The 16,619-nt window shown below is 37.6% G+C and overlaps 1 protein-coding gene across 2 annotated transcripts in view; it reads right to left on the bottom strand.

Moving 5' to 3' along the window:
• Positions 1-16,619, bottom strand: part of NKAIN2 (sodium/potassium transporting ATPase interacting 2) — a 935,859-nt gene that overhangs the window by 26,804 nt on the left and 892,436 nt on the right. For both annotated transcript variants that reach the window (XM_087865453.1, XM_087865454.1), the window contains exon 5: positions 228-288. In XM_087865453.1, the coding sequence (XP_087721579.1) occupies positions 228-288 (61 nt within the window). The remainder of the gene's footprint in view (positions 1-227; positions 289-16,619) is intronic.

Raw genomic sequence — 16,619 nt, 5'->3', positions numbered from 1 at the left:
ACCTTCAATGAAATGAAAGAAAATGTTTTCAAAATGGGTAATTCTCCATTTTCTCAATATGCTGGATACTTTTATGAAAACACTTTAGTCCGATAGATACAAAAGGCTTATCCTCTGTTCCAATGATGTGTTGGAGGATATTGTCTGAGAAGTGGCAAGGCTAGGTAGGAGGCAGTAAAGGAGATGCTTTGAACTTGAAAGAAACAGAATAGAGCTTTAATACTTACAGCTGTCCTCTTCTTCAGTTATACATTTCACAACATAACAGGCGTAGATGAACCCTGCCAGCTGAAACAAAACAGAGATGCTTTAGACAGGAGGCAAAGGCAACGGGACTGGATCTCACTGGGGGAGTGGCTTTTCAAAGGCAGGCAGTTTATGACTCGCCAGAGTCAGTGTTCCAAAATGGTGGTTCTTCACACTGAATCTAGACTTCATTGTGGATTCTTGATTCAAGCGATGCTTATCTTCCTTATAAATCAATACATTGTTCCTTTTTCTCTGAACTGTGTTTATGTGTAAGATTTGTTCATTGCCAGACAATCTAAAACAAATTATTTTAGGTGCGGGAAAAAAATTATGGTCATTTGTTAATGGAATAACATTTGCTCTTGTGCCAATCAACTTCTAATTTACTTTCATTAGCCAAGAGCCTTAGATTCTAAAATTAGACTCTCATCATCTATTAGAAACATGCTTTGAGAGAAAAATATTGAGATTTTGTGGTATGCTGCATTGACAATGTGTAAGTAAGAAAAACGTTGATTTAGACCCGTAACAGGAACCCGAGCATGCTAAGCACAATTAGGATGACATGTTACAGAGAAGCGATGGGTGGATACCTGTAGGTAAGACATATCACGATGCATTGAATTTGGGATTGTACTCATCACATCATCCTTTCTGAAACATACTGCAAAAAGGTCCCTATGGTCAGAGAAGTCTTTGCTCCCTGAAATTATTAAGGAGCACAGCAAAGTTCTTTGATATCTAGTCCCTCAGATGGAGTGGTTTTGTATTTCTTTGTATCAGTAAAATATTTATTTAGTGAAATTATGAGTGCTGGTGAAAGTATGGAAAACTCATATAATTTCCTGATAGTGGCATTCCCCCCCCCCAAATATTCCTGTTTGGGGGAACCCTTAAAGGATGGAACAGTGATGAAGATTATTCTCAATGACATTTCAGAAAGGCATTGATCTGGTTGAGAACTGACTGCAGACGACAATATTTGGGACACTATTTGGCATGGGGAAGGGAACATCAGGAAATCCTGCAGTCTTCCAGCAGGAAGCCAAGGCACAGGGCAAGAAGGAGCTGCTGTGAGAAGCCTAATGAAGTTGTTTGTCATTAGTTGACAGTGATCTTTCTGGAAGATGTGAGTGGAACACTTTAAGTCAGAGGATACACTGATAGGTATTTAATGAGCATAGTATTATCTGGAGAAAAAGAGGGGTCCAGTTAAAAGAGAAACTAGAAAATCCCTAATTTGGATTTGAGGGAGAAAAGAATATCCTGGCGGATTCTAGATGTCTCCAAAGAGAACTGGCATGAGATAAAACAGCGGTGACCCTGCTTGGGGGAGGAACGGATGAGGAAGAAGACCCCCGAAACACATTTTTCAAGGGCTTTTGTTTTCACATCCTGGACGAGAGGGAATGTGTACCCTTCCACTCCTGAATGTAGTTTTTAAACCAGTACGCATAATGGAGAGCTACGTAAGATTACCACTAATATATTAAGTTAGTTTTCTTAAAAAAAAAAAAAGGATATCGTAGAAAAATCATCAAATTAACATTTTTCTCTTTAAATTATATGTTGCTATGGGCAATAAAATAGTGGTAGCAAGAACTCTTTCCTTATAGGATAGAATCATCAGGCTGTTTTTACAGGCTTATTTTTAAAGGACAGGGTGGTTTTAGAAACTTGGCTTTAGCTAAGATTTTGATTTGACCAAACAAATTACATAGTAATTTGAACATTTTCATAGGTACTGAAAAAATAGACAATACTAACACTTTTTAGTCTTTTATCCACCAGGATCCATGAAAATGCTCTAATTGAGTGAGTCAATCCCATGGGTACTCTGTCACTACTTAGTACTTGGATCTGACTGTGGCTAGTTAAAGAGGCTGTGGTTTTGGTTAAGTCCCCTGGGTACTGCCTATATAGCTCCTTTCCTTCCTCCACAGGAAGTCCTTACCATCCTTGGCTAAATGCTCTCCATTTATCAATAATTTATGTCTTCTTTTCAGTTTTAAATACTGACTACTTGAATTATCTATGAAGCAACCTTTTCCTAGTCACAAACTTTTCTTTTGATTTTCACTCATCACTTCATTACTTCTAAATGAAAATCTAGGTAGAGAGCATTGATAAATTCTGAGACTCAGGGCCAATAAATTTAAACTTCTCATTAAAGTGTCACTAGATTCTGGATTATTAAGTGTACTGCTCTCCCAGAATGCAGCCAGGCACTGTATTCTGCTTACCAGTGATCTTTTAATTGTATTCGGTTGCATTCTTTAACTATCAGGGGAACTCCTTTGATATAAAAGTAAATCCTGCTGCATTTCATTACAAAAACTTGCTGATTAAGAGAACTTTAGCTTTTAAATTGGTCACCTCTAAGTACAAATGGAAATTAGTTTCCCCCAAATTAATCAAGATTCATAAGCCTCTGTTATCTTACAATTTTCCTATACCACATAAATTTATAATTTAATTTTTACTCCATACTAATTTATAAAATTTACTTACAGACAGGGGCTTCAAATCATTTGTAACAACTCTGAATGCTTCTTTTAATGTGCAACTCCTATAATTGTATGTGGGCTACAAAGACAAACTTAAGCCAGGGTTTCTCAACCTTGGCAACATTGACATTTGCGTTGGGTAATACTTTTTTGTAGGGTTTGTTGTGAATTATAGGATGCTTAAGCAGTAACAGCCTACAATCAATCCAGTTGACAACTGAGACAATTACAAATGTCTGTAGACATTGCCACGTGCCCCTTAAAGGATGAAATTGCCCCAAGTTAGAGTCACTGTTTTAGATGTAGTCCTATCTTCAAGGAATTTGCAATCTTGTAGCTGGGATGCACATATAATTATAACGTGAGGTAGATTAAGATGAGTGTCACGAGGAAGGAAGAAAATTGAATGCGTACGATGTGACAAACAGTAAACTGCGTCTTTTCACGCATTAGCTCATTAATTCCCACCACCGCCCTTGGAAGAATGTCATATGTATTTCTGTAGAGGAGAGGTAATGGATCTTGCTTTTCTGGAGTAGGTACATCGAGTGGGAGAGGTGTGGGTTGTGTTCGGAGAAGAGTCTGTTCCACCTGAGTCTAGTTCCACCTGAGACTTTGGGGATCCCATACCAAAGCAGTGGAAATAGAAGCTGTGAAGGCAGATTAGGGCTATGACTGGAGGGTCTTGGGGGTGTGTCAATTGCAAATCTAACTATGTCATTTTCTACACAATACACTTTAGAATCACCTCATCTTCATGGATGAAGAAGATGTGATACACACACAGACACACAGACACACACACACACACACTGGAATATTACTCAGCCATCAAAAAGAATGAAATCTTGCCATTTGCAACAACGTTGATGGAACCAGAGGCTATTATGCTAAGTGAAATAAGTCAATCAGAGAAAGACAAACAACATATGATTTCACTCGTACGTGGAGTTTAGAAAACAAAACAGATGAACATAGGTGAAGGGAAGGAAAAATAAGATGAAAACAGAGAGGGAGGCAAATCATAAGAGACTTTTAACTCTAGGAAGCAAACTGAGGGTTGCTTGAGGGGAGGTGGGTGGGGGGATAGGGTAACAGGGTGATGGGCATTAAGAAGGGCTCTTGATGGAATGAGCACTGGGTGTGATATGCAACTGATGAGTCACTAAGTTCTACCCCTGAAACTAATAATACAGTATATGTAAACCAAAATTGAATTTAAATAAAAAAAATTAAAAACCCATGCACTTCCAAAAGATTAAAGTTTCATGCTTAACTTCAAAAAAAAAAAAAAAAAAGGAACACCTCATCTACTGATAAGGTAGAAAAATTTTCATGGAATACAAATCCTTTCTAATGTGATCCTTAGCTTCCTTTCTAGCCTCATTTCCCACTACTCCTAGTCTTGAAATTGATGCCAATAGTAAGCTGTTGGTAGCCTGCCAACCTATATAAGATGGTTTCATTCTGTTAACTCATTAACCCATTCTGCCAACAAAGCATGTGCATGCCCTATACCTCCCTGCCATCTCCACTCACCCTTGCACCTCTGAGTAACTCTAACTCATCCTTTAAGACTGAATTAAAGTACAGTGTCCCCCAAGAACTGGCAATCCATTGATTGGATAGGTTGCAGGGTTGGTACTTTGGAAATAGAACTTGAGAGATGGGAGGGCTTTCAGAGGGAATAATGAAGGGAAAGGCGAGGATGTCTTCCAAGCAGAATTCAGGAAAACTCTGGGAAGCTGTGGATTATGCTCAGGGAGGAGCAAGCAGCCTGGTTTAGAGGAGTTTGGGCAATGGGAAAGGAGTAATGGTGCAAAAATTAGAGAACAGTGACCCATGTTGTCAAAGTAGATCCAAGTACATGGAGTTAAGATAAAATTATTTTACTTTGTTCTTTATTTAAAGATAACTAGAATAATAATGAAAGATACCAGTGGTATTGTATTAGGCAAACATACAGTCATTCATATATATATATATATATATATATATATATATATATATATAACAACAATAAGATATTCCAGTTATTTTAGTTTTGGCATTCAAAGCAGAGCTAAGGCTAAATTTTTTTTTTTATTCATCGTTTCACCTTGATACATCTAATATGATTTGTTCATCTCTAATTCACCTGATAGGGAATTCATATCTCTTGATATCATTACTGGCTGAAAGGAAATGATATTTTCTCTCTATAACTAATCAGATTAAAATTCTTTTTTGTATCTACAAACCAAATTATGATTGCATGTCCCAGAAACTCACTTAGAAACTAATAGATAAGAGGAAACCAAAGCCTTTTGGTAAGTATTTAAAAAGATTCAATTGTAGTAATTGAAAATGTAACAACCTTAGTGTTTAAAAATACTATCTTCTGGATTTCTCTTTCCAGAAACTTGGAGTACGCATAGCTGTCCCTAACCCTTCCACTAAGTACAACTGAAAAAAACAGGACATTTTATATATAACAAACATAGGAAGATTCTGAAAAGTAGAAAGAATGTAGACTGGCTAGGAATCTTAAGAGCCAAGGAAAATGGGAACGAGTTCCCTATTTTTCTTTCATTTTCTATATACTAGACCTGGAGCTGAAAAAGCTCACAACTTAGAAATGCCAACACGCACATATCCAAAAACCCTAATAAAAGCCAAAGGACCAGGAAAGGGACAGCCTAGTAAGACAAAATTTTAAGACAATAATAGCTCTTCTTTCGTCAACACCACAGGAAAATCCATAGTCCCTTTCCTCACCCACAGCAGCAAAGAGTGGAGGGCCAAGACTCCTCCCATCACCATGCTGGAGGGTCTGAGATGTGAGGCAGAAAGCTGGACTTGCATTCCTGTCAGGAAGGAGGAAGACCCTCTCCCTAGTGTCGGATAGAGACCACATGGGGAATCTAGACTTCTAGCCTCACTCTGTAGTAAGGAGGTATACTTCCTCCAAAGAAAAACTCAGGTGGTGTTGGGGACATCTAGTGGAGAATCAGGATTTTCACCCATGCCCAGCAGTAATGAAGGCATTCCTCTGCCTCCATGGTGTCAGACAAATCAACTGGGAACAGTAACAAGGTGCTGGTACCCCATCACCCGCCCCCCCCCAGCCATAGAGATAACAGTGACAACCGCATGGGGAGCAGGAGCTTCCCCCGTCTCCCAGCCTTAATGAGAAGCCCTTCCCTACTTCAGTTTCAAAGAAGGATAAGTGGAGAACCTGGACTTCTAGCCCACTTGGCAGTAATGAGTGTGCATCCCCCCTTCCCCTGCCAAAGCAGAGTATCAGAAGAAGCCAGCTAAAAGAAGGTTTAAGAAAGATCTAGAATCTTAAAGCATAATATCCCTAATGTCCATGTTTTAATTTAAAGTACTCAACATGCTAATAAGGAGGATCTCAAACTGAATGAAAAAAGACAATCAGTGGAAGATAACACAGAGCTGAATGACAGAGATGTTAGAACCACCTGTCTGACAAATATTTTAAAGTAGTTATCATAAAAATGCTTTGACAAGCGATTATGAACACATCTGAAATAAATTTAAATAATAGTCTCTGCAAGGAAACAGAAGACCTAAAGAAGAACCGAATTGAAAATTTGGAGCTGAAAAATATGCAATAACCAAAATAATAATAATAAAACAACTCAACTCCAGAATGGAAAAGAATCCATGAACTTGAAGATAGATCTGATGTGGACAAGAGAGAAAAAAGTAGATTGAGAAAAATGAACAGAGCCTCAGGGACCTTTGAGACCATAATAAAAGAGTTCACATTTGTATCATTGGAGTCCTGAAATAAAAGCAAAAGAGAGCAGTACTGAAAAAGAATAGTGGGCAAAAACTTCCTAAATTTGACAAAAGATGTGAAGTTACATGTTCAAGAAACTGAGTGAAGCCCAAACAGGATAGGCCCCAAAAGATTCATACCAAGCAAGACATATGACAGTCAAAATGTGAAAAATCAGAGACAAAACTCTTGAAAGCAGAAAGAGGGAAGTACTTATGTACACCGTTCTGAAAAAATGGTTTGTGGGTTTCTTTAAAAACTAAACATACAACTACAATACAACCCAGCAATTGCACTCCTGGCCATTTACCCCAAAGGAATGAAGACGTGTTCACACAAACAACTATACACTAATGTTTATAACAGCTTTATCCACAACAGGCGAGAACTGGACACAACCCAGATGTTCTTCAGTGGGTGAATACTTAAACAGTGGTGTGTCCACATCATGGAATACTCCTCAGCAATAAAAGGAAGGTACTATTGATATATACAGCGACCTGTATGAATTTCTATAGAATTATGCTGGGTGAAAAAAAACAATCCCAAAAGGTTATATACTGTATAATTCCACTTACATAACATTCTTGACATGACAAAATTAAAGAAACAGAGAACAGGTTAGTGGTTGCCAGGGCTAAGTTAGGTGGGAGTCACGGAGAAGTGGGACGTGGTCATAAAGAGGCAACTGGAGGGATCCTTTTGGTCATAGAAGTTCAGCACCCCGACTGTGTCAATCCCCATAGTGATACCGTGCTATAGTTTTGCAAGATGGTACCACCGGGGAAACTGGGTAAAGGGTAGACAGTCTCTCTCTGCATTATGTCACACAATTGCATGTGATCTATAATGATCTCACGGCGAAAAGTTCAATTTAAAAATACCGTATTTTAGGCAACTATTATTTATGGTAAAAAACATTTGTATTATAACTTCTAAATTTGCAAATATACGTAAACATGGTAGATATACTTGTTTTCTTAAGTACAGAGACACATTTTAATTCAGAGCCTTTAGACCAACAGAGAAGTCTACAAGAGTTTTTGAGGTTGATACTACATAGAATCACTGTTCAACACTCTTCTTTGGGGGGTGCCTGGGTGGCACAACGGTTAAGCGTCTGCCTTCAGCTCAGGGCGTGATCCCGGCGATCTGGGATCGAGCCCCACATCAGGCTCTTCCGCTATGAGCCTGCTTCTTCCTCTCCCACTCCCCCTGCTTGTGTTCCCTCTCTCGCTGGCTGTCTCTATCTCTGTCGAATAAATAAATAAAATCTTTAAAAACAAAAAAACAAAAAAAAAAAAAACCACTCTTCTTTGCCTGGGGTTAGAGATGGGGGTAGCAAACACTATTTTTTATTTGCGATTATCTCTTTCTCAAATAAATTAGTTTTATGTTTCATTTATATCAAATCATCTATTTTTGATCTGAGTTCATAATTCAGATGCTATAAGCCCGTGCTTTTTGTAATATGAATTTGAACAGAAGGATATTATACCCTCACAAAATATACTTTAAAGTTGCAAATGATTTTACTTGCTCTTTTGTGTCTTACTCCATTTACATAATTCGAGATTGCTTCAGCAAAGGATTCTAATATGATTATATCAGTGTTATTAATGAAGGTCTTTTATATAACATATTTCTTACGTGGGCTGGTGTATCATCTATCTTGTCCACCAGACGATTCTTATCCCATACTATTCCACTGACTGGACTGTTAGAAAGCATGTTGCAAATTTTCTTTGCTACGGCTAATCCAGGTGCAGTTATCAACCTACCTACAATAACTCATGGAGGATTGCCTTTAGGGCTATTGTGAACGTTCACAGCCTACTGAGTCAGAAAAGCTTTTCAGAGGATCAGAAACATATCTTAATACCAGCCTTTAGGTATTGTGCCGCATCACCAAGCATGACTGTATTAAACACTTTTTAAAAGATTAAATAAGAGTAGACGCACATGCAAACTTGTACTATCTACTTAAGGCTGGGAAATGGACTGAACCAAATGCCAACGCTGGCTTAACCAATAATTCCCATTATAAACTGGCCTCTGGAGACTCGTAGATTTCTTCAGGCCAAACTTACCAAAAAGTTATCTGAGTTCAAGGGAGTCCAAATGGATTAGTAAAGTTGGCAGAGCAAAAGATATTCAGGTGGGGTAAAAGGCAACTAATAAAATTCAAATGTCATGATGGTGAATACCTCTTTCAGAGTTTAAATATCAAATTAGTTTTAAAAACTGTATCGAGAGCAGTAGTTCAACTGTTCTCTACATAGGCCAGTTGGGAGGTGATCAAAGAAATACTATGTAATGCAATACAGCTGTCACAAAATGCCTTCAGTTTTTGAGGTAGGAGCCATAAAAAAGTCCTTAACCAAAACTGTTCATTGAAAATAACTGGGTTATGTCGTACACCTAAAGCTAATACAATATCATATGTTAATTACATCTCAATTTTAAAAAAGCGATTAGGAAATGCAAAATGCAACCTATCAACAACACCCTACTATTTCAAAAGTAACACTAAATTTAAGACTGTATAATATAATCAGGACCCTGATTAATTATAATGTAGCATTTGAGAAAGAAAATGCAGTTTAAAAATGTTCTGTAAAATATAAGCAATTAATATTGTCCCGCAAAAAAAAAAATCAAAGAAATTAAGTACATAATTCCTTTGTGAGAAAATGGTTCAAGTAAAATAATTTTTGCTCAGAGATAACAAGGAACTGAAAGCAAAATTAATGATACAAATAAGACATATGCAGAAATAAATTAGCCCAACTTAGGTATGTCAACATGGATAGACAAGGCTAACAATGTTCACTGTATTTCATTGGAGGAGCGAGCTGTCCCAGTGATGAAGATGGGAATACAAGGCAGGATTCTTCTGAAGAGATTTTGCAATACTAGTTGCAAAAATAACCTCTTTTAAAAAGGTGCTAAAACTATGTTCACATTTTTTTTTCAGAGGGGTTACATTACAAGGAAAGGTAGAATATACAATGCCCCTGGTCCTGCGGCACGTATTACAACACTGTATTTCAAGAAATCATAAATGACATCATGACATGAATATATATATATGTATATATATATTCAGTATAGATATATATATTCATGATGTCATTTATGATGTGGAGACTAAATACTGAAATAATAAATGACATCATAAGAATATTTATATTATATAATATATATATGGAGACTATACACTGGCTCTGTGTCTGGTTAGAGACCTAGACTCTGAAAAGAACAATGATAAAGAGATCAGTTCAAAATTGAGGGCCAGTTCCAATGGGCATGCTTTAGGCATCTCACCTTAAGTCCTATTCTGCAGGATATTTAAAAATTCTTTTTTTTTTTAAAGATTTTATTTATTTGACACACAGAGAGAGAGAGCACAAGCAGGGGGAGCGGCAGGCAGAGGGAGAAGGAGAAGCAGGCTCCCCTGCAGAGCAGGGAGCCCAATGTGGGGCTTGATCCCAGGATTGACCTGAGCCGAAGGCAGCTGCTTAACCAACTGAGGCACCCAGGCGCCCCTAAAAATTCTTGAGGAAGGACAACAATGATCTGATGATCAAAGTTTGTCATTAATGGAGGATGCCTATACAAGTACTGTGGTCCTAGGTTATCTGAAGAAAATTACTTTTTCTAGAACTAGGGAGGCAAATAGCCTCACTTCCTTCTGGTCTTGTCCTCAAAATGCTGACAGTGTTCAATGATGGTACCATAAATAAGAGAGATACCCAAAGGAATTGTAACCACACTGTAATGGGAGACAGAGAAATGAGATAGGATGAGAAAACTTCCTGGATCATTGGAAGTTCTTAATAAACTTTGTGATGATGCTGATGACAACACAGAACTTCCCATGCAAGCTGATGGTTGACTGCTTCCTGGGAACATCAGTGAGGACCAGACGACCTCTGTGATCACTTCACCTCAGAGATTTTATAATGAAGTAATGCGTAAATTATCATTGTTTAGAAATGAAGATTTGAAGTGCATTCAGATGTCTCCTGTGCAAATAAGCTGTTAAACTAGCATTTGTCAAAGGGCAACATGAACACACCCACCCATGCTTGAGTAGTAAATATTCTGTATTTTTTCTTGTTAAAGTAACTCTGATGAAACACAGTGAGCCATCTAATGTTTTGGGAATGATGAATAAAAAAATTATTTTTGGTTTCTAAGATTCTGTCTCGTTCACATTTCTCAGGGACTCTGGGGTCATGTAGGATCCTTAGAATAATACAGCTACATGGGGGCACAAGGTTTCTGTCTGGATAGAAGGCATTCCTTCCAATTTCATCTGACGATACTAATTAGACGAGATCCCACTAGACACCTTTCTGGAATTGACCCAGTTGTCATCTTCCAGTTAGAAGGGACCTTCCATTTAGGTGTTTGTTTACATAAGGGGCTGAGTCAAGAAATATGCTAAGAATCATAAATCTCATTAGGCAAACTACAGATCTGACCTCAAGCTCTTTGCTGGCTCTATGCGTGTTTTGGCATGGCCAGCTGGGATAACCCCATGGCTTGGAAGCCAGTGCTATCCTCTTACAATATATAAGAAATCCTTGGCCTAGGCTGATTGGTTATGTGGTGGGAAGTAAGAAAGAGTTAATGTTACCTAACTTTGACGAATCTTCATAAGGCATTTTTTTTCTTTTGGCAGATAATGAGTGTCAGACGAGATTGCTAAATGACAAACTCACCAATATCAAAAATAATTTATTGGTTAACATTATAGAAAAATGATGTCAACAAAAACAGAGCTCTCGCTGTACTAAGAAAGGAAAAAATGAAAAAGAAAACATCAGAATATACCAGCTAGAGAGAAAAGTTGCTTCAAAATGTTACAGTAAACTTAGATGTATTACTTGGGGTTTGAAAATATAGTTAAAAGGGAAACTTAGAGCAATTGGTCCATTTACCATGACATCTGTGGGAATAAGCTTTATGCTCTATGAAAAGGTATTTTATGTAGCATTCAATGGAGCTTGCTTCTGAAGCAAAGTACTTGCTGCAACACGAGGCAGGGGATGGTGAATGGGAGTGAAGGTAGTAACAGGAAAAGAACCCCAAGGGGAATAAGATATGGATTGGGGAAGACACACATTTGAAGACCAGTTTTTTCCCAAAGCAATTTTAAAAGGCACAAAACTGAATCTAACTGTTACTTTTAAAAGGCCCACCTATCCATGTGCAAGAGTAGAATCTAGTTGGATTGAGTAAGTTTGGAATCAGAGCTTGGCTATGATTGGTGTTCTTCACTGACCCCTTTTTCCTTTCCATCTGAGTTACTAGAAATTCTAGATTATCTTCTTTCTACATAACCCATAGCCAATATGAGGGTGCAAGACACTATATCAACTACCTCAGACTGAAACGATTTCACTAATTGCTAGTAACAGGATTATTACCATTTGGGAATATATAAACTGTAAGTGTATTTGTGTATTTTGCTTTTTAACTTTTCCGTGTTTAAACCTCAAAACAACCAAACATCTAACTAACCCTTCGTATGGCAGGACGTAGGAAAGGAAAGGCTAGTGATTAATATTCAAGGTAACAGCATTGTTGGAATGCTCACCATATTCTGGGTATATGCTAACATCTTTACAGCTATTGTCCATCCATTCTTTCCAGAACCAAGGAAAGAGTTCTGTCACCATCTATGATTTGTAAACGAGAAAACTGAGGCTACAGAAATTAGTTGACGTCCCAAGATTAAGAGATAGAAGAAGACTTGAATCATGTCTACAAACCTGAAATCCTATATTTTCACTCTTACAAAGTATTCTTAACTTCTCCAACAGGCAAATCTGACAACATTCTCAAGTGAAGGGAACGTAAGATTCTAAGAATCAGAGTAAATTCACATTCAGGAAAAAAATTCCTAAAATTAAGTTCACCTAGTTTTCCAAGTTGGAAATCTGGACATAGAGGATAGTACTGAGCTTTGGATTGGCAGATCTTGGAAATCAGCAAGAAACAAACTGGCTGAGCCACCAGACGAACCACAGAAGCACTTAATGCCACTCATGGGAAACCTGTAGTATGCAGGAGAACTGGAGTTTTCCTCCCACTCATTTAATTATCATTTCAGTTCTCTTTCAGGGGTTCCAACTCATCATGATTTTATAGTCCTCCTCTGAATTGTTTATCTGTGTCTCTAAACAGAAGCCCAGAATGGGCTTCAAATACCGGAAGTATATTGGTGAGCCACTAATTCCCTTCAGTTTACTGCTGGTGATACCGTAAATAAATCTGCCCTAAACATTTTCTACACATCTTTTGTGATCATGCATTTTTATTTCTCTTTAAGAAATACCTACTAGTGGAATTGCTGGGTCATTGCAGGGTAGGAGCCTGGTGGTTGGAAGTGGTCTGAGCCTCTGGAAATAATTAGCAGACAGTACAAACTGGCTTCTTCAAGAATATAGATTGCTATAATCCAAATTTTAGTTTTATTTTTAATTTTTTGGTACGTTTGTACAACGTGATCATCTTCTCAACATCTCATTATACCTGAAAGTAGTAAAGTCTTGCTATGCATTCATATATGAATGGTACTTTGGGGAACTGAAGGAATCAAGGTGACAGCGTACAAAGGTGAGATGTAAAGAGATAACTGAGAATTCAGTTAAAATAAGAGTGGAGTTAAAGGCATCTAAAAAGACCTCCTCCCAATTCCCCCAGTGATATTGGAGAATACATTGCGTATGGTATGGGAGTTTGGGCTTTCTTTTAATCCCCCAAAATATGTCGATCCCAGTAGATTGGAAGACTTTCACTGGAAAATGAATAAGCATTATGTCCAACACTTAGTAGGTTCTCAAAAATTAACTAGTTCCTATTTTCACCTAGTTCCAATGTTGTCTCTTGGGTGAACTCATTTAAATAGTTACACTTTAAAGATGTCATGATTAAGTAGTGATAGGAACATACGCTTCATATAGTTTACCGGCCAATGTGAAGAGAACAATGTGAAATCGTAACTATAAACATACTTTGAGCTCCTAGGAGAAACATCTTATTTTTAATCACATCCTCCTCATCTCCAAATGTTCATCAGACTTAGACTCTATTTAGTCTTTCCCTCAAGAAGGAAGACAGGCTTTTATTTCTTTTTTTTGTCCCCATTCCGAACTGATCATCTCAAGTGGTTTCTGCTTCTTTTCTTTCTTCTTCTTCTCCTTCTCTCCTTCTCCTTTTCTTCTCCTTCTCCTTCTTCTTCTTTTTAACTTTAAGGGTGTAAAAGTTGAGAACTGTAGACTAAATTAGAATTTTTATAAAAACAGCTTCTAAAATTGAAGTGGGGCTTAGAATTGTGCCTCCTCCATTTAAAAATCTTTCAAAAAAGTACTTATTCTTTATTAGTAAGTTCATTCATATTTCTGAGCTCTAACTTCCTCGATTTATGTCAAACTAATTCTATCTGGATTATCAGTTCTTATTTTCTCCCTCTAATTATTATATCATTAACATTTTCTCATTATCCACTTGTCAAAAATTATCAAGGAGAGTACAACATTGATGATTTCATTAAGGAAGCAAGAAGAGAAGAGAAAATAAAAGAGAGGAAAGGATTTGATAAGTTTGTAAAGATATAAAAAAAAGATTGCTTGGGAATGGCCCCCATGCAGGGATTATTTTTTAATTTGTTATTTTAAAATTGTGATCTAGATGCTATAAGAACCAAGTTTTCATTCTTTTAAGTCAGCATATTAGTATTTACGCTGACTTGTAGTTTTTCCTCCACTCCAGGAAAATACGTGTTCCATCACATTATTTTTTTTTAAATTACATTTGAAAAGATACAAAGGAGCACACTCTTCATGACCACAGCATCAGAAATCAGAGGGAGAGAACGTCGTCTGCTTTTTTCTTATCTTTAAAGATGCCGCCATTATTAGCTGTATCTCCTAGAAAAGTGAGGCTTGATGACAATCTATCCCCTCACTTTACCTTAATGACTTCAAAACCATTGAAATCTCATTGTTGAATGTCACTGCTGGGTGCATTTGTGTGTGTGTGTGTGTGTGTGTGTGTGTGTGAATGTGGGTTTTAAGACAGAAAGAAATACAGTGTAAGAGAGTACATTCTGTTGATTTTCATGATCTTTTATGAAGGTGGATTGAATTCTTTTAATATTAGCCCAGTCTGCTTCTGCAGATCAACTTTCTAAAATTAAGACAGTTTAGAGATATTTTTTCTATACCTACATCCCCCCGCCGTCTCAGAAGTCCCCATCTAGAATTCGTAAGATTCCTTCTCAATTTTTCTTCAGAGAGCTGATCCCCAACTACTTGCAACTTCACTGTCCCTGTCATAGACCATATTCCATCTTTACAGCTTCCTGAAAAGCAGGGAGACTGCAGTTCATCATCTCCGATGAACGTATTCAATCTGAGAGTCTTGGTGAATCATAATAATTAACATTTATATGGTACTCATTCTGTGCCAGACACTGTTCCAATGTAAAGTCTCTTACGCCTCACACTTTATGAGGTAGCTATAATGATTATGCCCTCCTTATAGATGAGGAATTTGGGGGATAGAGAAGTTCAGTGACTTCTTTGAGGTCACCTGCTAGTTAATAGTAGAGCCCTGGCTGGTTCCAGAATCCAGGCTCCTTATGAGGCTGTGCTGCCCGCTCAGCCCAGGACCCAAAAGGCTGCCTTCTCCTTGGCACTGTGGATTTTTAGAATATCCACCTCATGGACTAAAATTTCTCCCTTGAAATATAGCTGTTTAGGAAAGTAAACGTAAATAAATACCAAAAAGCATAACTTTCCTTCTGGGCTTTAACATTATATATTTACTAAAATCTTATACAGAAAATACATTTGCTGGGGCGCCTGGGTGGCACAGCGGTTAAGCGTCTGCCTTCGGCTCACGGCGTGATCCCAGCATTACGGGATCAAGCCCCACATCAGGCTCCTCCGCTATGAGCCTGCTTCTTCCTCTCCCACTCCCCCTGCTTGTGTTCCCTCTCTTGCTGGCTGTCTCTATCTCTGTCAAATAAATAAATAAAAATCTTAAAAAAAAAAAAAGAAAAAAAAATTCATTTGCTTATAAATTTTTAGGCTATGAAAAAACTTTGCCTACGTGACAGTATATTTCCTTGATTACACTTTATTTTGCAGAGGTAAAAATTTCAGGCTCATAGCAACTATTCCTATGTATTATTGACATTTAATGAAACACTTAAGCCTTTAACCTAAACTGTACATCTATGAGTAAGGTGACATGAACTATAACAAAGATGAAATATGGACACCTAATACAAAAAAGGAACTTTTAATTTTCCTAAAGGTAAAATAACTGAGAAAAGAACCACTTGGTACAAAAATACTTAAAGAATTATCAATATAGAGTGCCTGTAATTTGAAACTTGATACTCTAGTTATTGTTAGAGAAATTAAAAATTACAAACCACAGTTTTATCTCTTAGAAAATATAGTATAATAGAAAGATGTCATAAAAATGAGATGTATAATAACATATTTAGGGTCTATTAAAAGTAAAAGACAAGGCTATCCCAGAGATAAAATGCAGGGCCCACCCTCGGGAGCCTACACTATGTGGGAAGGCAGGGAGCACACGCACACGCACCATCACACGCAGCTTGAGTCAGGGGGAGACCACGTCGCAATGATGGTACACTCTTTTATTACCTTTTCATTCCCTTTGCCACTATCATGGGGTGACCTCAGTGATTAAAAGGCAGATGAAAAAAGAGGTGAAAAAACCCACTTCCTATTCTCAGTTCTTCTAGCCCAGAATTCCGGCTCTTTTCCCAATTCAATAACGCCAGTCTCAAGTATAGTGCCTTCGGTAAAAATCGAGCGTAGGGTAGGAGAAAGCCAAGGGCACCGGCATTATCAGAGAAAATTCAATGATAGACTGTTGGAGAGAAAAATGAAGTTCACAGTTATACAAAAATATCGGTGGAGGCTTCATGAACAATTTAGACAGATTAGGTTTAATCTTTTCTCACAGGATGGACTGAGTGTGAACAGAGATCTCTGCATATTGTTTCAGGACCAAAAATC

Source organism: Ursus americanus, chromosome 11 (assembly GCF_024610735.1).
Source record: "Ursus americanus isolate L20-20 chromosome 11, mUrsAme1.1.p, whole genome shotgun sequence".
NCBI classification, from domain to species: Eukaryota; Metazoa; Chordata; class Mammalia; order Carnivora; family Ursidae; genus Ursus; species Ursus americanus.
Note: the sequence above shows the minus strand (reverse complement) of the source record. Positions and strands in the feature narration are given on the sequence as shown.